The following is a 23929-nucleotide window of genomic DNA, read 5'->3' on the forward strand; positions in this document are numbered from 1 at the left end:
TTCCCCTACCTTTAAATTGGCATTTCTTAGTGCACCCACTTTATTCTTGTTCCATGGATGGCAACAACTTAAGTTACAAGTTGAAATGCCTTATTCTTATTACCAAAAACTAAATAAAATAAAGCCTTATTGCATGAGTTTGGTTAATAAAATATTATATAAAATTGATATCAGAAATTGTTCTTATAAAGCAAGAAATACCAGGGTACAATAAATTTTCAACAAACATACAGAGTTTAAAATACACAAATAATTACTTCCATATACACCAGAATCATATTTATACAAATATTATATTTTCTGCACCTGTTGCCAAAACTAAGAAAATTGAATAATGAAATACACTATGAAGAGCAATAAGTCCCTCTTATACTACCCTAGTTCAAAACACCATCCCCATATAGTTTACAAAAAGCAACAAAAAAAAGTCATTATCTTAGATGTTTCATTACTATATCTTAAATTTGAATAAAGTATTCCTTTCTTGACATTCTCAGCTTTAAGTTAGATTCAACAAATTCAACTTTCACATCCAAAAAAAAAAAAACAAATTCAACTTTCAGCTCTGCTGGAATTTAATATTCTCCATTGAGCATGGCCTCTTTTCCTTCAACAGAGGATGGAGCACCTCTTATGACTTGACTTGGAGAGGAATAACCCATCAGTTGATGAAGTGCTGAAGCTTTTTCCTGTGATTGTGTTTCCTTTCTTTCTGATGACATATTAGTTGGAGCCCTACTTGTGCTAGGTCCTCTTGAAGCAATTTTCTCCTTCTCTTTTATAGCTTCAACAGTAACGGGAGAGACACTTGGATTATCACGTGCACCGCTATGCAAGTGATGAAATGGTGCAACAGAAACAGGATCTCCTTCTGACGAGTATCATAAGTTTTGTCACAAAAACTTGTCGCAATGATATGCTGCTAATGAGTTTACCAAAATTTTTGGTATTAATGAAGCACAAACGTTAAGTATCTGGGAAGGAGTTCTATAAATTAAAGTACGAAGAAATCAAAACACCTTGACTCTATAAATAACATCTCTCCAAAAGGAGAAACAAAAAGAGATTCTCAATAAAATTCAGACTAAAGATTAAGGAGAGGAAAATGATGAATTAAGGACCATGAAAAACCACATGAAATTGAAACCCTTATTCATCGGGCACTAGGACAACAAAACAACTTTCAGCAGCATAATACTCTGAAGAAATAAACTATTGTTGAATGCAGGATGATGGTAGTTCTTCCCTAAACTCTTCCGTAAAATGGACCAGTTCTGAAATACTCTGAAGAAATACACAACACAAAATGGAAATTAGGAATGTTGTCAATCGTGGATCGTAGAAAATAGCGGTTTGTTCAAACTCTGCTACGCTACAATGTTATAGTGCCACCATTTGACGGCACATGGAAATAATAGTGTATGGCAGAAGATTGTTCAAGAAATCTGTGGACCCATCACTTTTGAGAAGGGTGGAGGAGAAAGTGTGTCAAACTGTTGCTAACACCCAAAAAGAAAGAATATGACTAATATGATTTCATTTAGACACAAAGTTAAACCAATTGATATTATACCTCTTTTTTTGTCTTGGTCTCTTCCTCCCCTTCATCCTTCTCGTCAGAAGAATCCACGACTCCAATCTCCTCTCCCTGAGCAGCCATCGTAAACCATAAACAAACCGACAATTCAGCACTTCAAAATACAAATAGCAATTTATTCGAATTCTGGTACATACACTACTGTTATAACGCCATGAAAACACTTTGTAATGAATAGTGTATCACGGAACATTGTTCAAATTTTGCAACACTTTTAACACTACAGCGGCGCTATAGTTGCCATTTGACAACACGGAAATAAAGACAGCGTTAGCAAGAGAAGTGCTACCAACACTCTTTTTAACTATCACTATATTATTAATTGAAATTTATGTGTTCCACCATTTATGATATGACAGAGAAAGAATATACCTAATAAATCCAAAAAGAAAGAATATGACTAATATGATTTCAGCAATACTGCAATACTGCGTCAGGCAAATAAATCCCAAAAGAAAGAATATGGCTAGTATGATTTCATTTAGACACAAGTTAAATCAATTGAGATTATACCTGTTTTGTCTCAGTCTCTTCCTCTTCTTCATTATTCTCGTCAGAAGAATCCGCGAGTCCAATCTCCTCTCCCTGAGCAGCATTCGTAAACCATAAACAAACTTACTGAGCACTTCAAAATACAAAATAGCAATTTATTCGAATTCTGCTACATACACTACTCTTATATATATATATATATATATATATATATATATATATATATATATATATATATATATATATATATATATATATTCTGCAACACTTCAACAATACAGTGCTAAAGTTGCCATTTGACAACACTGAGATTGTTGAGATTTGCCTTTAAGTTGGATGCAGAAAATTGTTGGAGAGCCTGTCAACTGCGTAAAACGCAGGTTGAGGGTGGCACTCTGCCTGCTGCGTAAAACGCAGGTTGCAGTATATATATGCTGCTCTGTTTTTTCTTCAGCCGCCAGAGAGAGAAAGTCACACGAAGAAGAGAGAGAAAGAACAGGGGTTTTGAAGAGGGTTCTTCACCAAAATCAATCTAGGGTTTAAGAGGGTTGCTCTTGGCCATTCTCTAGGGTTGGGAACTCATTCTTTCATCTTGTAATCACTTATCATTGAAATCTCTTGGTCACGGGAAGAGATTTGGGAAAAGGGTAAATTGAGTAAAACTCTAAATCTTGCAACTCTTTTGTATTGAATCTTTGTAATCAAGAACAAGTTTGATAGTGGATTGGAGAGTCTCTCTCTCCCCCAGAGTAGGTTGGTTTTAACTTTAGTTGATTTATGGATAATTTTTTTTGTTTGGTTGCTTCAATTCATTTGTCCCATACACTAAAGGTTATTGGTGGGGTTTCTTCGGATTCACAACAGAGATAAAGACAGCGTTAGCAAGAGAACTGCTACCAATACTCTCTTTTTAACTATCACTATATTATTAATTAAAATTTGTGTTCCACCATTTATGATATGATAGAGAATGTGTCAAAGAATGTTGGTAACACTCCTCATGGCAGCAATACTGCGTCATGCAAATAAATCCAAAAAGAAAGAATATGACTAATATGATTTCATTTAGACACAAAGTTAAACCAATTGAGATTATACCTCTTTTGTCTCAGTCTCTTCCTCTTCATCATTCTTGTCAGAAGAATCCACGACTCCAATCTCCTCTCCCTGAGCAGCATTCGTATACCACGACACAGCATGGGGGATGATCATATTTTTTATTGTTTCACTATAAAGATACATTAAAAAATTCATTGAAGCATTCAAGATTACAAATTCAAAAAAAGCATCATGAATCAACAGTTATACTATAACTGCATATGATCATGATACATGTTGGACACAGCTGAGACAAACAAGTAAAATGCAATTAAGCTTACGAAATATCATAGTGGCGCTCAATCTGAAGTTGTAGTTCCCAAATCTGTTATAAAATAAATTAAACTGTTCAAGCAATAGTAGAAAAGTTGAGCCTTGAGCCTTGAGTTTATATAGATAACCTGCCATACCATATATTCATCGAACTCTTCTTCATCGCCGTTATCTATATCTTCAAAAAAGTTGAAGAAGCTTTTCTGGGGATTATACTCTTTATCCAGTGTCAGGCATTTTTCTTCGAACCAGCCAATTTCGGTCCTGTAAAACCAAAATGCAGCAAGTAAACCTATAAATTAATAGGACAATAGCATCAGGTAAAAAAGAGCAGCTTACCCAATTGCTTTAATTGGTGTGTAACGTCCCATATGAAATGTCTTTTCCAAGTATGAGTTGAAAAAATATGATTGGATTTGAAAGAGAATTTAAGCACAAATCCTTTCGGGTCATCGATGGTGGTGCACTCAATATCTTCGAGATACTTTAGAGCATCTTTATCACACTCCATAATCTGGTTTGTAGAGAACATCATGAAAACACCAGTACAAAAGTAATTTTATGGCTAAAAATAACTCAAGCATTTAATGGTACTAAGTTAGCAATTGAACCCTTTTTTCAAATTACCTCTTCAGCTAGTTCTTTATTGTTTTTCATGGTATTGAGCCAAAAAAGAGGTACTCCATTCTCTGCATAAGTCAAGTCACAAGAAAATTGCAGAAGAGAAAGAACTGAAACAATAACTTTTTAAGGTCACGTTCCTAGTTATTACCTTCAGCCTCAGCTGTAGTTTCATTTGTTACCCCTTCCACTTTAGCAACACCATTCACAATTTTATAGCGCTGCAACCATGCATATTATGAGCTAAGTGATAAAAATATTACATAAAAAGTTTACATATAAATCAGATTCAATAACTTCAAACTTAAATAGTACAAAAATTAAACATGATTAAATTTGACAGTGGAACCAGTAATTTAATGTCTGTCTCATTAAAATAGCATCATATCTGATATGCAATTTTCTCTGTACAATCAATAAAAGAATCCTCAAGATACCGTTGTGTAATATTCTTGACTCAATTTTCGGTATTTGGCTTCAAAATCTGCTTTCTCTTTCAGTAAATTATCAAAATTTTCCTGTACAGTCATAAAACAATTTCGGGTCATGAAATCAGCCTTACAAATACATTAAAATACTGACTACAATGAACCCACAATGAATCAACCTCATGAGAACAATTTTATAACAACAAATTACCTTATCATGATATCACTAAATCTCCCATCTATATGACAGAGTCCAATGATAAAGCAGCACTATCAATAAATCATAAGCATATGGGGACAAATTAAACAATTAAGGGTAAAACAAAACACATTCAAAAGTCCAAACAGCCAACAAAATCTAGCATAAAAACTATAAAATTTAGGGACTATACCTGAATCTCTTTGAGATGGTTAATCTTCTCCTCAATGGATGAAATCTTACAACAAATTCAACCGAAAATCAAAAAGTAATAAATAATAACTCAACAAATCATCAAAACAAAAACCTTCTACAAAATTAAGGTTTTGATTAAAGCACGGAACTTTTTTTTGTAGGCTTTCACCACCAGTTTATTGTGGTTCGGGGGTCAGCTCTTGCATCAAGTGGTTCCAACTCCCCCCGATCGCAGTTGCGGGGATCGAACCGTGTTACTCCCTATCAAGTTCAGCGCCAATCACCACTGAACCAACTAACGATTGGTAAAAAAACACGGAACTTTACCACAACAAAAAATAGATTAAAGAAAAGTCTATAATTGAAGCAAAACAAAGAGTAACTGATGAAGAAACATGCAAACCTTGAGAAGGTTAACTACGTATGATCGATCGTCTTCACTGAGATCGGCAACGTTGGCACCTTCCTTCTTGTTTATTTTTTGTTCAAAATAACTTTCCTTGTTGTTAGTCATCGAGAAGAAAACCTAGAAGAGAGATAGAAGAGGGTTTAAGGGTTTTTGGTTGATTTTTTGTCAATCCTCTGTTTCTTTTTTAAAAGCCCCGTCAATGTCCATCAAATTGTCATGTGACTAAATAAATTGCATTTTGTCACACTCGCAAAAAATATTGCTAGTGTCGGACGTCAGGACCGGGTTCGAACCCCGGTCACTCCACTTTGTGTGTGTGAGTTTTCAATGACTTTACCATTTCATCTATCAACAAAAAAAAAAGTAAATATTATTTAATTATTTTTTAAAATACTTATTTTACTTTTTATGAATGTGACCAAATGCAATTTATTTGGTCAGATGACCATCTAAGAATATCTCATAAAATAAAAGCCTTATTGCAAGAGTTTGGTTAATAAAATATTATATAAAATTGTTAGCAGAAATTGCTCTTATGAAGCAAGAAATATACCAGGGTACAATAAATTTTCAACAAACATACACAATTTAAACACACAAATAATTACTTCTATATACACCAGAAATCCAGAATCATATTTACACAAATATTATATTTTCTGCACCTGTTGCCAAAACTAAGAAAATTGAATAATGAAATACTATACTATGAAGAGCAATAAGTCACAGTCACTAGTTCAAAACACCATCACCATATAGTTTTTTTTAAAAAAAAAGGTCATTATCTAGATATTTCATTACTATATCTCAAATTTGAATAAAGAATTCCTTTCTTGACATTTCCAGCTTTAAGTTAGATTCAACAAATTCAACTTTCAGCTCTGATGGAATTTAATATTTTCCATTGAGCATGGCCTCTTTTCCTTCAGCAGAGGATGGAGCACCTCTTATGACTTGACTTGGAGAGGAATAACCCATCAGTTGATGAAGTGCTGAAGCTTTTTCCTGTGATTGTGTTTCCTTTCTTTCTGATGACATATTAGTTGGAGCCCTACTTGTGCTAGGTCCTCTTGAAGCAATTTTCTCCTTGTTTGTTATACCTTCAACAGTAACGGGAGAGACACTTGGATTATCACGTGCACCGCTGTGCAAGTGATGAAATGGTGCAACAGAAACATGATCTCCTTCTGACGAGTAACTTTTACTAACAGAATGACCATAATCATCGGAATATGACACGGGGTCCGCAGCATGAGGAATGATGCCATTTATCAGCTTATTTTGTAGGTCCGGTCCACTTGATAGTGGTCCAACAACATTTGGAGTATAAGAGACTATATGACTACTGTTCTGGAGAGAAAATTTAAGTACCTCTTGACATGCACCACATTTGAGCTTATGACATACTCTTTTGAAAAGGAGAAAATCTGCGGGAAGTTGCAGCAGCTTTAAGCATTTATGACAAGTGATGAATGGTGCTCCACCTGCTACTGGCCGGTAATGTCGCTTACTCAAACTCGGTTTATCCCTTGTATAGTTCATCTCGGGAGCCATGTGCCTCTGATCACAAGATTTTGTTTCACGGCTGTGTACATGTTTTGAGGGCATTAACCATTGTGGGCTTGAAGGATAAGATTGGTGAGATAAGCAGCGAGTATGACCCGGATGGCGCCTATACAGATCTTCACGCTGGTAAGGAAATTGCGGAGGAAACTCTCCTGAGCGTTGCCATTCTTGAGGAAAGCAATCGAAACAAGGATGATCAACATGGTGTGCATTTCCTGATGGTATCCTTGAAAGGTTATGCCGCCTTTGGTGCATGTTGATGCCATGACTATAGCTTGCATTTGCATCCCCCCGAGAGTAATCCAAACCATGATAAAATCTTCCTTCGTGAAAATCATGACTTTGGAATGAAGAAATATGATTTACTGCGGACGGTCTTTCATTTATTTCCCTGTTTGCAAGGTTGGTTCGGTTGAGCTGATCCTGCAATTTATAAACCATTCTCAACAATTTCATCTTCTCTTGATCAGGGTCCTCGACGGAGTCAGGTGAAACATAGCTTGAATTGAGGTAGAGTTCATCGTATATTTGATTTGCTGGACTACCACTTTCATAGCCAGATTGGGAACCACTTCCATGGAGAGGCATTTTGAACGGAAACTCGTCTTTTTTTGTTCTCATCCGATGTGCATGATCAAGTCTTGTGGTCTCCAGCACCTCATTTTGACAATTTCTATTAGGAAAATTCGATTGATGTTGCGTTTCAACATCTTCATATAGCATGCTATTAACAACCCCTTTTCCCTTTCTGGACACTCCCTCGAAAGAATATAAATTTTGACCAAGGAACTGTTCGTCGATCCCATCGTTAGAAGAGACACTTCCATCATAAGCATGAGAACTTCTAGTGGTTGGAGATTTAGAAACCTCTTCCAGTGCACCAGTAATCTCCAAACTGAGATTATTTACATCTGTGTTGTCAAATGTATCTGCAGACCTTACACGCTCAAAGCTACGGGGAATATTTTCGGACAAAGATGCATGATTATGACATGTATCTTCTTTAAGTTCACGAGGTGAAACATATGAAATGCTTCCCTTTTTAGACATGAAGTCCACAGTACTTGACCTTTCGGCAGTAGATAACAAATTTCCATTATTTAATTCTTTTGAGTCTTCCTTATCGGTTCCATTAACGTCTGTTGCCGAGCTTTCATCTACTAGAGCCAATTTGTCATTATCGACACAATCTCCATCTGATCCAGAAGTTAACTTCTGGCCTGCTCCTTCTTGTGACAAGATTCCATTATTTAACTCTGCTGCTACTTCTAAATCATTTGTGCCGATGGCTACATCAGACTTTACCCCTACAATAGCTGTTTTATCATCACTGGCATCTTCTCTATCCAATGCATTAATTAACTGATTTTCTGCCCTTTCTAATGGCATGTTTCCATTACTTGGCTCTTCTTTTACTTTCAAGTTAGTCTCATTTACCTTTTCTACTGAATTGTCTGCCACCAATTCTGCTGACGTCTCATTCGAACAGCCTTTGTTGGACACCGTATGCCTTCTGATATCTGATAGTTTATAGATATCCATTGCATCTTTCAGTTCTTCATTTGATGATGAATTAAATGGTCCAAGATGCTCTTCATCACATTCACCATTTTCAATTTGACCCCTTCCCCCATTTCCATCCGATGAATATTCTCCTGAAGAACTAGTTGCTTTTTCCCTCAAACCATTATCCTGATAAATAGCTGGTCGCTCTTCATTACATTCACCATTTCCAATTTGAGCGGTTTCACCATTTCTGTCCAACGAACATTCTTCTGAGGAAGAACTAGTTCTTTTTTCCCTCAAACCATTTTCCTGAGAAGTAATTGGTTTCTCTTCATTGCATCCACCATTTTCAAGTTGAGCCCTTTCAATATTTACCTCCAAAGAACATTCTGACGAGGCAGAAAAAGTAGCTTTTTCCCTCAAACCATTATCCTGGGTAGTAACCGGCTTCTCTACATTGCACTCACTATTTTCAATTTGATCCTTTCCTTCATTTCCCTCTGAAGAACAATCTGCAGACGAAGAACTGGTTGCTTTTCCCCTCAAAACGGTCTGTTGAGGACTACAGTCCAGTGCATTTCTAGGAGCAGTATCAGCCTCATGTGAGCTGGATTCTGAGTTCACAGTTGTACTTTTTCGTTTCTTAGCTGCATGGAGAACAATGAAGTTATTTCAATTACAAATTTTAAGCACTATAAGAGGTATATGTTAAGAAACATTATCCTCATTTGTAAAATAAAAGATTTCATAGAAGTTAATACATTCATGAGTAAGCAATAGAATGGAAGCAATTCTTGTTTCATAGAGAGCAGAATAATTATTTTTGTACGATATTCATATCAACCAATCAACGAAGGAGAATAACCAATATTATAGAAAAACTAATTAAGGTTGAGAAAATTCATTAAAAAAAAAAAGATAAAGTAAGTTATGGTCAGATCAAGCACATGTGTAACATCCATAAACTTCACAGTAGTTTAATTTTTTTCCGACACCATGTTTCCAAAACAGTGTCGTCAAATCGCAGGTTGTAGAATATACTAGTAGTGTGCTGAAATTCCACTATGCTACAATGCTATAGCCAATATTTGACAATACTCTACTAAATCGCGTATCATTGAAGAATAAAGGTTTATAAAAATTTCACTATACTATAGCTGCTATTTGACAATACTGCTTCAAATGTAAAATCATAAACAATAATGAGATTTTTAACCTTGAAGAGTTGTGCCACATCCACCACACTTGTACAACTCAAAATTTGGAGACTCTTGAAGAAGCTGCCAGCATTTCGGACATAATACAAATCGAGGTTTGGGAGCCGGTTCACTAGACATTCTTACTCCAGTTTTGCAACTAATGATAGTTCAAAGACTGGATTTTGACAACAAATTTAGCATAAAAGATCTCAAAGTGAAATTCCAATTTCATTCACAATCTTCTGACCGGAAAAGAACAACAAACTAAGCTCATCCAAGCTTTCACTGCCTGCATAAGACAAGACCCAAGTTTTAACTTCAATTCTTGAAAATAATTATCTACATGAAAATAGTATGATTTATTCAAGAAAATGAAACTGCAAGGTGTAGCAAATCAACACAAGTATAGATGATAAAATAACTTCCTTTTTTGTATGTTTGGTTTGGTTCCCCTTCAAGAGTGGCCAAAATTGATTTTAGAGGTGTAGAATTGATTTTGACATGTTTATTTTCACTAAAGTAGAATTGATTCTGTCACACGAACTCATTCACTTGAAGCTAGAAATTGTAGCTTCCGAATTTAAAATTGATTTTTAGACTCAAAAGTTTTTGTTCAACTCACTGTATCCAAACATAAATCACTTTAGATTTAACTCAATTTTAGTCAAAATCAATTCTCTCAAAATCAATTTTTTTCCTCAAGGCACATGAGAAATCTTAACAAAGTGCCTTGATAAGTCTTGAGTCAACTAATTTAGTACAAACCTGACACCACTATTATGAGAAGACTGAAGATATACAAATTAATGAAGTAGGAGGAAATTTTTTTCTGAACTAGGAAATACTCTTGAAAAGGAACATCCTCCAATTTAGGAAAAAAATCCATAATTCTCAAAACATGTCCACTAAATAGAACAATATATCTATTTTTTTTTTTCTTCCCAAAAGACTAAATGACAAAAACCCATAAAAAAAGGGGAAAGAGAGGAAAAGAACAAAATAGAAGTTAAAATCCAGCTAACAAATAAGTTGGAATTCACATAGGGAATCATGAATTATAAATTCAAAATATATATGTAAAATAATTTAAACAATCCAACAAAGTAGAATCAGTCTGCAGAGGAATCTAAGAGACTAAGACAGTAAGACACATATCAAGTTTAACAGAACAAAGAACACCAACTCAAACCAACGATCAAATCAACACTCATATCATACATACCCATCAAGTGAAAATTCCTTAAAAAGAAAAAACATTTCATAACATGCAAAACCCACAAAGGAAATACAAAAACAATTTATCATTAATTAAAAAAAAATGATTTTTTTAAATAAATAATAAAAAAAACAACTTTCATATGAAGAACAGTTACAACAACAACAACCTTAATTAATTCACATGTAAGAGGTGATGAGAAGGAAAATGAATTGAAAAAGGAACCTGTGTGTGGTGAGAAAGTGGTGAAGTGGGTTGAGACAAAATGAAAAATCTTTTGTTTGGAAGAAAGCATTTTTATTTTTTTTGGTTATGATGACCAAAGAATAGAAGAGAGAGACAGACACACCTTCATTCTCTTTTCTTTGTTTCTATTTTTTTCTATGTAGTGTTTGTGAAGTTATGAAAGTCAACTCTGACCCACAACAAAGAAAATGGATCTTGTGTTCCATCTCATCATCATCATCATCATCATCATCATCTCCAATGTTCTCAATCTCTATATCTTTGTGTTGTTGAATGATTGTGTTGTTTATTTGATTGGTTTTTGCGGATAAAGAAAAAGTAGTAGTGAAATTGAATCGAAGGAAACGGAAAAAAGAAGCGTACAATAGAAGGGTGTTGTGTTGGTGAGGTGTGTGTCAGAGTCGGCGCTTTTTCCATTTAAAGCGCAACCTACTCATTGTGACGTGGCTTCCGTAGTCCCCTACCATTTGACATTTATTTATTTTTTATCATGTTTTTTTTGTCAAGTAGTTTAATGGCTAAACTCTCACACATTTAAATATGGAGAAATGTGGAATTCGGGGTTTGAACCCCGGTCACTCCAATAAATTTTTTATGATGTCTTTATATTCGAATTAGGATGGAAAATTGTTAAAAAAGAAAAGAAAAATAGAGGTTAATTTTTATGCACCGTCAGAGTAAAGTTATTTTATACGTGTATTCAATGATGTATTGATACATCATTTAATGAATGTAACACGTCATGTATTTATAAATAAATATGATGTGTCAATATATTATTGAATGCACGTGTAAAACAATTTTACACTAGTAATAGTGTATATAAATTAAATTCAAAAAGAACTTAGTATTATCGGTTGAACTACATATAATATTTAGGGTGTGTTTGATCTGCTAAAAAATAAGGGACTTGACAGGACAAATTTTGCTATATTGTGTTTGATTTTAAAACTGTTCCTGATACTGGACAAACTGGGGGCCAAGGGACAGGACAAAACTTGAAATTCTTGTCCCCCACAGAACTACGGGACAACTTTTTGTCCTGAGCACAAGTTACCTAAAATACAAAAATAACCTTTTATCCACCAAACATTGTACAATACGAAGTTTGTTCAATACCCTTTTTTTTTTAACCAAACAAACTTACTGCATTTAATTAATTATCAAAAGTTCAATACATAAAGGAATAATCTCAAATCTATGGAAACTAGTCCAAGAATTGGCCGCCCTACCTAAAGTGTGAGCAACCGAATTCACTTGTCTCCTAATAAACTTAACTTCAAAGTTCACACATGATAGCATAACAAGAATAATTTCATTAACGATTGAAAGAAACTCTGAGTTGTCTCGCTGTTTGGTACGAATAGCATCAACCAACACTTGAGAGTCACTTTCAAATTGGACGCTTTCAAAATCTCTATTCTTAGCTTCATTCATAGCTTGCAATAATGTCAATGTTTCACCCTCCTCTGTTGATAAAGTCAGTTGCTGGCACTGAGTAATTCCAGCCATAAACTCACCAGAATTATTACGAAAACAAGCACCCATCGCAGTCCTACCTTAAACGTTTGTCCTGTGTTGTTATGTTTTGTACTGTTTTGTATTGTTCTGTCCAGTATTTATATTTTGCAGATCAAACGGACCGTTATATATTTATATTTTTATGAGACAATATTTAAATTATAAGTGACTGAAAATTTATTTGGATTAAGAAAGAAAGTTATGTTTGGGTTTTTATTTTCTTTTTTCTTCATGATATAAGCACGAAAAATTTATTGATATTTTGAGATAATTAATTTTCATTAAAAAAATTGTGAAGCACATAAAATAAAATTTTCTCTTTTAATCAAATAAATAAGAGTCGAAGATCGAACTCGCGACTGTTAGTTTAAGTGGTCAAAGTTTTTTACCATTTCAACAAAAAAAAATTTTTGACAATAACAAATTTATTGTTGGTCATATATATATTTTGATATATTAAAAAAATACATATAAAACTAACTATATATTTTTTAATTTACATGTAATTGTTAAAATATTTTGTAATTTTGAATGGAGATCGTGGAATAGAATTTATATATAATTTATCAATTGTAGAAATTTAGACTTAAACCACTAAAAGAATAAAAGCTATTTGACAATGGAAAAACTTCAAGAAAGACTTCAAACACATTTGGCAAACGCACATTTGACAGGGGTTTTGCGAGGGGCACGTGTTGCATAAAATAGTGAGTTGTGCAAGTATACACATTCTATTTGCAGGAAGTAATAAGAGAGAGTATCATAACCACATGAATTGTCTAAGGGAACATCATTCCATTCATCATATTTCAACAATTGTAAAGAAAAAGTAACCAAATATCATTTTAGGATTTCAACAATTGCAAAGAAAAAGTGATTAAAAGGTTTGATAACAAGTTGTGGAAAGTAGTTGGAATCATGATCCATTTAACTTGTTTAATGTGAGCAAGTTTGCCTTGTGGTTGTCATGGCTTTTGCGAGCAAGTTTGCCTTGTGGTGTATGTTTACAACGTTAAGTATAAAATGACGGATAAGGTATTCCTATGTCTAGATCACTCTTACTTCGTTTTAGTCCAGATTATCGTGCTTTTTAATCTCACTATGGCCTTAAGGTTTATGTCTAAGTCCTTAAGTAAGAATTATGTGTCCATATTCTATTTAACCAATTAATCTTTTAAATCCATTTATCATTAGATATTTAGATGTCTCATAACAATAAATTAGTGTCTAGGTCTAAGTTGATCAAGTAAAAGGATAAACATATTTCATGAAAGCAAAAGGATTAACGAAGCATAACAACACACATCACATCATTAAATTTTATTAAACTTCACATATTCTAACTATAGAGTTTAGCTGAGTTTAGCACGTAATGAACATATAAACACAAACAACCAAAATGGTAGGATCGTACATCATAAAATATATGAAATATAAACCTACAAGCACAACCACCGAATGATGAAGTCTCAACCTCCAAGTGCAGCGGCGATGTGCCTCTGGTTATTAGAATCGCACGATGGTGATTTCTTTCTCTCTAACTCTAGTGTGACGGCTACCTCTACCTTGTATATGGAATTAGGTTAAGAAGGCTCCTTATATATGTGTCAGCATCAGATCATGGGCCTTGTCCTTGATTGGGATAAGTACAACCCAATATAATAAAGCATATTCCCTCAAGTAACCAATACTATGATAATACTACACATGAGAATAGCCACCTGTCTTTCCTCCATTAAGCAGCGTGTACTTCTCTCATCACCTATGTGGCCATTTTGACCATGCGTCCGACTCACTGTCATTCTGGGTTGTACGGAAAATGAATGTCCTTACTCTGATTATCACTTTTGAGCTCTGAGACCTTTTTCATTGTGGCTCAGTGGTCTGCCTTGACTCAAATTGTCACTGGAACGAACTTTTTTTCATAGAGAATTACACGAAGTCCTAAATATATCACTAGACTCAAAAACATATAAAAATGACTCAAAACAATAGTAGATAACCGTCTTGGCAGATAATAATCCAAGTACCAAAGGACTAATAACATCACATAAAGTGAGTTATGAGCATGCGGGCTCGCAAATCGCAATGCACCTTATCACTTGGTATAAATTATTTTTGCATAAAATACTCAAATTATTTTAATATGATTACTTATTCGTCAAAAACAATAAATAAGAGAGGATTTTTTTATTGTAAAAAATAGGGAGAGAAATTTTTCATTTGTATTGGAAAGTCAACAATGTTGGCAATGAAGGTCGAATATTGGACCTCATGCATACAACCCAAATCCCTCACCACTAGACCAAATCTAGTGGCTTACCTTAATAGTTATTATTAATCAATCCTAACCATTAATTGATATTAAAATTAAAGTTCAAGATTTGAAGTAAATTATAAACTCTTAAAATAATATTTTATAGACCATTTCACAAAATAGGTACAACCTCGTTAAGTAAAGCAGTTTTTTATGTACAAAAAATAAAAACAAATTTTTTAAAAGTGATTCTTACACGGTCACGTGATCAACGAATTACATTTGGTCATGTACTGGGCGAATTTCGCATATCGCCCATTGGGCCTAGAGCGTCGCCTGCCAAGTGGGCCACGTCCAAGATAAGGGAAGAAGCCCATCAAGAGTTGGATCTATCACATATTTAGACTTAGCCGTTGGACTGGGCAATGGGCTTAAGTGAATATCCGGTGAGCCCAATTAAAGTAAAAAGGACGATAAGCCCAAAATCAAGTAAACCCTAAAATACCCAATAGGCGATTAGAGCTAGGGCGCGACCTGCATCTCTAGGGCAACGCCAAAAAGGGTGGACTCTGTGTTACTGAAAAAATCTTCTCCTTCCTTGTATCAACCGCTACCTTGAGAAGAAAGAAATAAACTTCTCGCAACTGCCATAGCTTGGAGACCAAGGTTCTCATCCCTATTTTCACGCCATACCACCGAAGAAGATGCTAAGGGCCGGATTTTTAGGAACCCTTGCTTGGAGAAGAAGACTAGAAGCTCTATAAATAGTTCCATATTCTCATTTTGTAAAGGGATCGAATTCTGACTTATTAAACTCCCAGGGTTGTTGGGATTGAACTGAGTGTAATCACACCATTTGATCAATAATACAAACCCCTTTGTTTTTTACCAGAACATTTTGGCGCCCACCGTGGGGCTGCGGTAAAATCATTTGATCCCAGCCTATCACAGCAACTAGACGAAAAATCAAACATCTTCACATGGCTGGAGAACACGAAAACCACGACAACTCTAACGTTAACACCCTGCAAGCCGCCGTCGTAGAGATTCGGCGCTTACAAACTCAAATTGCGGCCATCGAAGCCGAAAGAACTAATGAAAAAGAAAGAGCGAAATTGATTTTGGAGGAGGAGGAGGGAGAGGGCGTCATGGACGTACAACCCTTAGCACAACACTTGTGGGATGCCCAAGTAGTGGAAACAATCAAGGTTCCTCACCTTCCTACCTTCGACGGAAAGACGGATCCAAGGGAGCACTTGATGGCAATTGGGACACAAACTGCCATAATCAACGCTCCGGAGCATCTGAAATGTAAATTACTGGCCGGCACTTTCAAGGATGTCGCCCTGCGTTGGTACATGAACCTTCCAAGAAACTCAATCGAGAGTTATGCTGACTTTCATAAAAAATTCATTCACCAGTTCGCTGGATCGAAACACGTGAAAGTCACATCAACCAGTCTTTTCTCCATCCGCCAAAACCATGGCGAGTCATTACGTAACTTCCTCGCCAGATTTAGCGAAGCCACCATCAAAGTCTCAAATCCAAATCAGGAGATGTTCGTGGCAGCCTTCCACAATGGGCTAAGAGCGGGACATTTCAACGAGTCCTTAGCCCAAAAGCCAGCCTCGTCAATGCAAGAGGTGAACAAGAGGGCGGAGTGTTATATAAAGGGCGAAGAAAGTAACGCCGAGAAAAGGCAAAGAGATGTTAAGGAGAAGGAATACGTGGGCCGTGCCACTAGAGCGCCCGAACACCCACGACCAAAATCGGGAGGCCACCAAGGGGATCCATGGCAGAGGCACCATGGGAAGCCCTACCGCCAACCGCCCAGAAGAGAATTCAGGAATCATCCCGCCAATGAAGACCTCACGCCATTAAACGCCTCAAAGGTTTACGTTTTAAATGAGATTCTGGCCACTGGTTTGGCAAACCTCCCCCCAAGGAGAACCAGTAACATCCCCATGGGGCTGGACGATAACGCCTGGTGCGCATATCACAGGTGTAGAGGTCACTCCACGGAGAAATGCTTCCGCTTAAGAGATTTAATCGAAGAACTAATCAAAAGCGGACACCTTCGCAAATTTATTGACGACGCCGCCCAAGGGCGGGTTGTCGTGCCAAAAGTCCCCCGGCAGGAGCCACGAGACCCTCCTGGGCCAAGCAGAGAGCCTCCCAAGGGGAGAATCTCCGTGAATACAATAGCGGGAGGATTCTCAGGTGGGGGCGAATCAAGCTCAGCAAGAAAAAGGTATGTACGCCGAGCCATCTCGGAGATATACCTCGTAAGTCAGCCTCAGCCATTAGACGTACCAGACTTGGCATTCACGGCAAAGGATGGTTTGGAGGTAGCACCCCATGACGATGATCCTTTAGTGATACAAGTCCAAATTTTGAACTGTGATGTAAAAAGAGTATTGATAGATTCGGGAAGTTCAGCGGACATCATGTACTGGGAAGCTTTCAAGGCCATGCAATTAGCAGAAGAGCAATTGCAACCATACTCCGGAACCCTGGTTGGGTTCTCTGGCGAACAAGTGGACGTAATGGGTTACGCCTCTCTTCTTACCACGTTTGGAGAAGGCAGCAACGCCAAAACTATCAAGGTTCGATATCTGGTAGTTAAAACTCCTTTTACCTCCTATAATATTATTATAGGAAGGCCCGCCTTTAACGCATTAGGGGCGGCCATGTCCACTTTATACTTAGCAATAAAATACCCCCTCGAGAATGGGGGAGTAGGAACAGTACGGGGCGATCAGATTCTCGCCAAGAAGTGCTACGAGTCCAGCTTAAAAATACGACACCGAACTTCCGGCGCAAGCGGGAAATTCGAAAGAAGACAAGCCGCAATTCCGGGCGGCATAAACATGATAGAGAGCGCAGATATGGATCCAAGGGAGGAATTCCAAGATCGAAGGGTAAGCCCTATAGAAGACCTAGAGCAGGTTCAAATTGGCGATTACCCTCACCAGACAACTAGCTTGGGAACAGCGTTGCCCAGCGAGGAGAGGAGACGAATCATCAAAATCTTGAAGGATAACGCTGACCTATTCGCATGGAAACCTTCAGACATGCCAGGGATTGACGAAGGGGTGATAACACATAAACTCTCAATATCACCCAGCACAAAACCAGTTTCCCAAAGAAAAAGGAAGGTGGGAGAAGAAAGGCGAGTCGCTATAGCAGAGGAAGTAGAGAAACTAAAGGAAGCAGGATTCATCGAAGAAATAAAATATCCCTCATGGTTGGCAAATGTCGTCATGGTGAAAAAGGCCAACGGGAAGTGGAGAATGTGCGTGGACTTCACAGACTTAAACAAGGCGTGTCCCAAAGACCCATATCCCCTACCTAACATAGACAGGTTAATTGATGGCGCCTCGGGGTGTAAGATGCTGAGTTTATGGACGCCTACTCCGGATACAATCAAATAAAGATGAACCCCTCCGACGCCCGCCATACAGCCTTTATGTCGAATACCTGCAACTATTTTTACAACGTCATGCCTTTTGGACTGAAGAATGCGGGAGCAACATACCAAAGGTTGATGGACAGGGTTTTTGCTGAGCAAATAGGGAAGAATTTAGAGGTATATATCGACGACATGGTAGTAAAAACTTCCGAGGGAAGTCGCCATGATGATGATCTGTTGGACATCATGGGATCAGTAAGAAAGTACAACATGAGACTAAACCCAGCAAAGTGTTCCTTTGGGGTACAAGCCGGAAAATTCTTAGGGTTTATGCTCACCAGCAGAGGAATAGAGGCTAACCCCGAAAAATGCCAAGCCATCATAGACATGAGGAGCCCTACATCCGTGAAAGAGGTACAGACCTTGACAGGCAGAATAGCCGCACTATCCAGATTCCTATCATGTGCGGGCGAAAAGGGTTTCCACTTCTTCGCATCTCTTAGGAAAAATGAGAGATTTTCCTGGACGCCAGAATGCGAAGAAGCCTTCAAACAACTAAAAGAGTTCCTGGCATCACCGCCCATCTTGACACGCCCATTACCAGGTAACACCCTTTACCTATATCTCGCAGTCTCGGATAGAGCTTTGAGTTCAGCTCTAGTTCAAGAAATAGAGGGCGAAGAAAAACCTATATATTTTGTAAGTAGAACCTTAAGGGGAGCAGAAACTAGGTATCAAAGAATAGAGAGGTTATCTCTCGCGGTAGTTGTCACAGCCAGAAAGTTAAGGCAGTATTTTCAAAGCCACCAGGTAGTTGTTAAAACAGATTACCCTATCAAGAACGTCCTCCGAAAGCCAGACTTGGCAGGAAGGATGGTGGCGTGGTCCGTGGAATTATCGGAATTTGACATCACCTTCTCACCTAGAGGGGCCATTAAGTCACAAAGACTAGCTGATTTTGTATTGGAGATGTCTACTCCGCCAACAACAGAGAAAACGGCGCTTTGGACACTCTCAGTTGACGGGGCCTCCAATGTGCGAGGAAGTGGAGCCGGAATAGTACTGGAAGGACCGGATGGCGTGATGATAGAACAATCACTACGTTTCGCCTTCAAAGCTAGCAACAACCAAGCGGAATACGAGGCTTTGATAGCAGGAATGAAGTTGGCAAGCGATATGGAGGTAAAAGAGCTAAAGGCCATGAGTGATTCCCAACTGGTAACCAACCAAGTATCAGGGAAGTTTCAAACGAAGGAGCCGCAGTTAATCAAATATGTGGAGAAGGTGCAAAACCTAGCTAAGCATTTCGATTCCTTCGAATTAGTTTACGTTCCCCGCGAACAAAACATGAGAGCAGATCTATTGTCAAAGCTGGCGAGCACCAAAAAACCAGGAAGTCATAGAACCGTTATCCAAGAAACCATAAAAACTCCCAGCATCAACGGGGAAGAGGTAATGATGGTAATAGAAGAAGAAGACTGGAGATCGCCCATTATCCGGTACCTCCAAAAGGATGAGCTACCGAAAGAAAGGGAAAAGGCTTTTAAACTGAGGAAAATGGCGGCATGGTATTCAATGGTTGGAGATAAGCTATATAAGAGGGGATTCGCGTCCCCCCTCCTTTTATGCGTCAGTACTGAAGAAGCCAAGCGCATCATGAATGAAGTCCACGAAGGATCATGTGGTAGTCATATCGGTTCAAGAGCATTAGCAGGAAAGATATTGAGAGCAGGATTTTATTGGCCAGATATACATGATGATACCGCCATGTATGTAAGAAACTGTGACAAATGTCAAAGACACGCCAACCTACATCACGTTCCAGGGGAGCCACTAAAGTCAGTATTATCCCCTTGGCCCTTTTTCATGTGGGGTGTAGATATCGTTGGTCCATTTCCGGTTGGCTATAAACAAGCGCGATGGATCATCGTCGCCGTAGACTACTTTACAAAATGGATTGAAGCAGAGCCGGTATCCAGCATCTCGGCGGAACAGGTAAAAATCTTTTATTGGAAGAAAATCATCTGCAGATTTGGATTACCCAAATACATCGTATCCGACAACGGTACACAGTTCGCCAGCGAAAAGGTCGTTGAATTCTGTCGAAGCAAAGGAATCAAAAACACCTTTATATCAGTGGAGCATCCACAAGCTAACGGACAAGCAGAGTCAGCAAATAAGGTGATACTAAGAGCCTTAAAAAGAAGGCTAGATAGTAAAGGCGAAGCTTGGGTAGCCCACATCTCACCCATCCTCTGGTCGTATCACACCACTCCCCAATCCTCGACAGGAGAAGCGCCATTTACAATGGTCTATGGTTCGGACGCGATGATCCCGGTGGAAATAAATCCTCCTAGTTGGCGCAGAGAAACCACAACGCAGGAAGAGAACGACAGAGCTCTGGAAGAGAACCTGGACATGATCGAGGAAAGAAGAGAAAGAGCGCATTTCAGGGAATTCGCCATAAAGCAAAGAGCCGCTAGGCGTTATAATACGAGAGTCAAACAAAGGAGTTTTCAAGAAGGCGACCTGGTGCTGAAAAGACCTATGGGAAAGGATAAAGGAGGAAAATTCGCAGCAAACTGGGAAGGCCCCTTTCGGGTGCAAGAAGCTTTCGAAGGAGGAGCATATCGCCTAGAGACCATGGAAGGAAAAATCCTCCCAAGGACATGGAACGTAGCAAACCTAAAGTTCTACTATAGCTAATCACGGAGCATCACTTTATCGGTGGAAGAATAAGTAAAACCATTCTCTTCCTTTAGCAATATTTTTAAATGATGTATAAGAACCGTTTTCATAAATGAATAAAAAAACAATGAGACACTCTTTTCCCCTGTTTCAACGGGGGTTTTTATCGAGGCTCATTGAATTTCAAAATTCTAGTAGTTTATGTCATCCTGCATATCCCAAATAAAGGTCAACCTGATTAAGTTACGGGCTCTGAACCAACAAAAATGGTTATCTCAAACTTGAGCTCTGAATCTTTACTTAAAGATCAACTCAGATGTGAGCGCTGAACCAAAAACAAGGGTTACAGTGCCTTGGCGTCACCTACGAGTTGGGTACGTCAGAAAAAAAAATTTTATTAAATAAGGGTTACAGTGCCTTGGCGTCACCTACGAGTTGGGTACGTCAGAAAAAAAAAATTTTAAACAAGGGTTACAGTGCCTTGGCGTCACCTACGAGTTGGGTACGTCAGAAAAAAAAATATAAATATTATTAAACAAGGGTTACAGTGCCTTGGCGTCACCTACGAGTTGGGTACGTCAGAAAAAAAAATAAATATTATTAAACAAGGGTTACAGTGCCTTGGCGTCACCTACGAGTTGGGTACGTCAGAAAAAAAAAAATTATTAAACAAGGGTTACAGTGCCTTGGCGTCACCTACGAGTTGGGTACGTCAAAAAAAAAAAAAAATTTTTTTAAACAAGGGTTACAGTGCCTTGGCGTCACCTACGAGTTGGGTACGTCAGAAAAAAAAAATTATTAAACAAGGGTTACAGTGCCTTGGCGTCACCTACGAGTTGGGTACGTCAGAAAAAAAATTTTATTAAATAAGGGTTACAGTGCCTTGGCGTCACCTACGAGTTGGGTACGTCAGAAAAAAAATATTATTAAACAAGGGTTACAGTGCCTTGGCGTCACCTACGAGTTGGGTACGTCAGAAAAAGCAAAATTAAAAAGGTTGAAAGGCCTTGGCGTTACCTGTAAGTCTTACGAGTTGGGTACGTCAGAAAAAGAAAAATCAAACAAGGTCGAAATGCCTTGGCGTTACCCGTAGGGAGCGTCAGAAAAAGATACAGCGAAGAAAGGCGAGATTATCAACACCGCCAGAAAAAGCTTATACACAACCAAAGCAAGGCGATTCATTATAACGCAAAATCATTTGCAACCACCAAAAGGCATCAGGTATAAAGTTATTCATAAATGATATATAATTATATTTAAAGTGCTAAAGACATTGCAGGTGCAAAGTTAAAAATTTCAAAGGCGAGATTATTTTCAACACCAAACACAAAGTATAATGGAAAGGCGACTCCGAGCAGCGCCAATTCTTTTTAATCGCCAAGAAGTTACAAAATAAGGCGAGACAGATTACGCCAGAATACTTACAATCCTCAAATATAGAATGTCAAAGAAAATAAGAAACTCATGTTGAGTAGAAGAAGCAGAAGTACAGACCAACAAAGTTACTAGCCTCAAAGTTTCAATTTGATTTCAAGAAGACAAGGAGGGACGAATCGCGAAAGATGAAGAGGCGAGATTGGTGACAACGCTAGCTTGAAAATGCAAATACAATGAAAAAAGAGGAAGGGCGACTCGCTAACTTGCTCAAAGTCGCCAAGAAACAATGACAACAATATTCAAAGCCACAAATGGCGTACATCAAGATATTCAAAAGTCATAGAAGGGCGTACAAATTAGCTAAGAAATATCAACAACAAAAGGAAGGATAAGGCGACAAGCAAACGAAGAATATAAGTCGGCAACAAATAGGCGACATAGAACAACGCCGAGGCATAATAATCGCCAAGTGATTTCAATTAAAAGCACTTCGCCTTCCCGAAGCCTCGTGCTTGGGGGGCTGTGTACCGGGCCATGGACCAGGGTGTGATTTGTTAAGGCCCAATACGAAAAAGCCCAATGGGAACATCTAAAGGAGAAGCATGAAAACAACAATGAAAAACACATGATAAGCATGATCCACCATGACTTGGAGAAGAAGGAAGAAACTTGGAGAAGAAGGAAGAAGCTTGGAGAAGAAGGAAAAGTAACCGCCCACTACCCATGAATTCCTCTCCAAGCAAGGCGGTTATCAAGCAACAAGAAGGAGATATTTTGTCTATAAATAGGATCTTCTTCAAGAGAAGAGTCTCTCGCTCTCTGGTTCGGAGAAATCACCATTCTTTCAATCTTGTAAAGAGAAAATATTTTTCCTCTAATCATACTTGTATCAGTTATCAATCTTGAATAATACAAACCCCTATGTTCTGATCGAATTCTGACTTATTAAACTCCCAGGGTTGTTGGGATTGAACTGAGTGTAATCACACCATTTGATCAATAATACAAACCCCTTTGTTTTTTACCAGAACAGCCGTTAAGGCGAAACGATGAGGTTGGACTGCCTCCAAACCACACCCTCTATAATTCTGGGCATGTGCTGAGAGTTTTTCTCCCCCATTGAGAGGGAGCTCAACCACCCCACCGAAGGAGCCTCTCTCGCCTAAGCTGTTGAGGAGGCCCTATATATAGAGATGGTTAATCCCACTAACGATCATCACATTTTCACTATATAACCAAACTCTAAGAGTTAAGCTCAAATAATCTTCTGACTAAGTATATTCATCACAAAGTTCTACCTAAGAACGTGTCACATTCACAAAAATATCACATCAGTTGAATAATTTAAAAAGTAAATATTACTTAATTATTTTTTCAAATGCTTATTTATCTTTTTGCGAAAGTGACCAAAATATAATTTATTAGTCAGATGATCATCTAAAAATATCTCGTTTTTTAAACATCAATATTAGGATTAGAATCAACTAGTATGGAACCGTGCCAGACACATGTATAATTATCGTTTCGGTTTTCCATTTTTTTTCAATATTTGAAATTTGAGTTTTTCTTTTTCGTAAAATTTCAATAAATTTTTATTCCCAAAAATGTTTTTTGTTATGAATTTTGACC

At 37.7% G+C, this 23929-nt stretch overlaps 3 protein-coding genes across 8 annotated transcripts in view; 1 reads left to right on the forward strand and 2 right to left on the reverse strand.

Moving 5' to 3' along the window:
- Window positions 1-215: 215 nt before the first annotated feature.
- Window positions 216-5484, reverse strand: LOC123920186 (nucleosome assembly protein 1;2-like). 3 transcript variants are annotated; one of them, XM_045972377.1, is made up of 12 exons: window positions 5307-5484; window positions 4902-4946; window positions 4519-4599; window positions 4233-4302; window positions 4088-4149; window positions 3800-3974; window positions 3598-3752; window positions 3469-3512; window positions 3188-3317; window positions 2111-2182; window positions 1574-1648; window positions 216-871 (listed from the first exon to the last, which is right to left on the reverse strand). In XM_045972377.1, the coding sequence occupies exons 1-12, from the start codon at window positions 5415-5417 to the stop codon at window positions 779-781; spliced, it is 1113 nt and encodes a 370-aa protein (XP_045828333.1). In that variant the 5' UTR covers window positions 5418-5484; the 3' UTR covers window positions 216-778. The 3 variants fall into 3 exon arrangements, with proteins under 3 accessions (XP_045828333.1, XP_045828332.1, XP_045828335.1); XM_045972376.1 differs by having other exon boundaries at window positions 216-919; XM_045972379.1 differs by having other exon boundaries at window positions 777-1284.
- Window positions 5485-5805: 321 nt separating this feature from the next.
- On the reverse strand, window positions 5806-11490 carry LOC123920187 (protein ENHANCED DISEASE RESISTANCE 4). Of its 4 annotated transcripts, none has more exons than XM_045972382.1 (3): window positions 11149-11490; window positions 9601-9872; window positions 5806-9031 (listed from the first exon to the last, which is right to left on the reverse strand). In XM_045972382.1, the coding sequence occupies exons 2-3, from the start codon at window positions 9719-9721 to the stop codon at window positions 6204-6206; spliced, it is 2949 nt and encodes a 982-aa protein (XP_045828338.1). In that variant the 5' UTR covers window positions 9722-9872; window positions 11149-11490; the 3' UTR covers window positions 5806-6203. The 4 variants fall into 4 exon arrangements, with proteins under 4 accessions (XP_045828338.1, XP_045828337.1, XP_045828336.1 ...); XM_045972381.1 differs by having other exon boundaries at window positions 11025-11437; XM_045972380.1 differs by having other exon boundaries at window positions 10969-11423.
- Window positions 11491-16787: 5297 nt separating this feature from the next.
- Window positions 16788-23929, forward strand: part of LOC123922406 — a 7257-nt gene continuing 115 nt past the window's right edge. The window contains exon 1 of the mRNA XM_045975125.1: window positions 16788-17918. Coding sequence (XP_045831081.1) covers window positions 16788-17918 — 1131 coding nt within the window. The remainder of the gene's footprint in view (window positions 17919-23929) is intronic.

Source organism: Trifolium pratense, linkage group LG4, assembly GCF_020283565.1.
Source record: "Trifolium pratense cultivar HEN17-A07 linkage group LG4, ARS_RC_1.1, whole genome shotgun sequence".
Lineage (NCBI taxonomy): Eukaryota > Viridiplantae > Streptophyta > Magnoliopsida > Fabales > Fabaceae > Trifolium > Trifolium pratense.

Excerpts from the sequence above, each read along its gene's own strand:
- LOC123920186 (XM_045972376.1), bottom strand. The coding sequence starts at position 5,417 with ATGACTAACAACAAGGAAAGTTATTTTGAACAAAAAATAAACAAGAAG. Across the intron at positions 4,150-4,232 it reads AACTACAGCTGAGGCTGAAG|AGAATGGAGTACCTCTTTTT; the intron begins GTAATAACTAGG and ends TGACTTATGCAG. Across the intron at positions 3,975-4,087 it reads ATAAAGAACTAGCTGAAGAG|ATTATGGAGTGTGATAAAGA; the intron begins GTAATTTGAAAA and ends TCTACAAACCAG.
- LOC123920187 (XM_045972382.1), bottom strand. The coding sequence starts at position 9,721 with ATGTCTAGTGAACCGGCTCCCAAACCTCGATTTGTATTATGTCCGAAA. Across the intron at positions 9,032-9,600 it reads ATGTGGCACAACTCTTCAAG|CTAAGAAACGAAAAAGTACA; the intron begins GTTAAAAATCTC and ends TTCTCCATGCAG.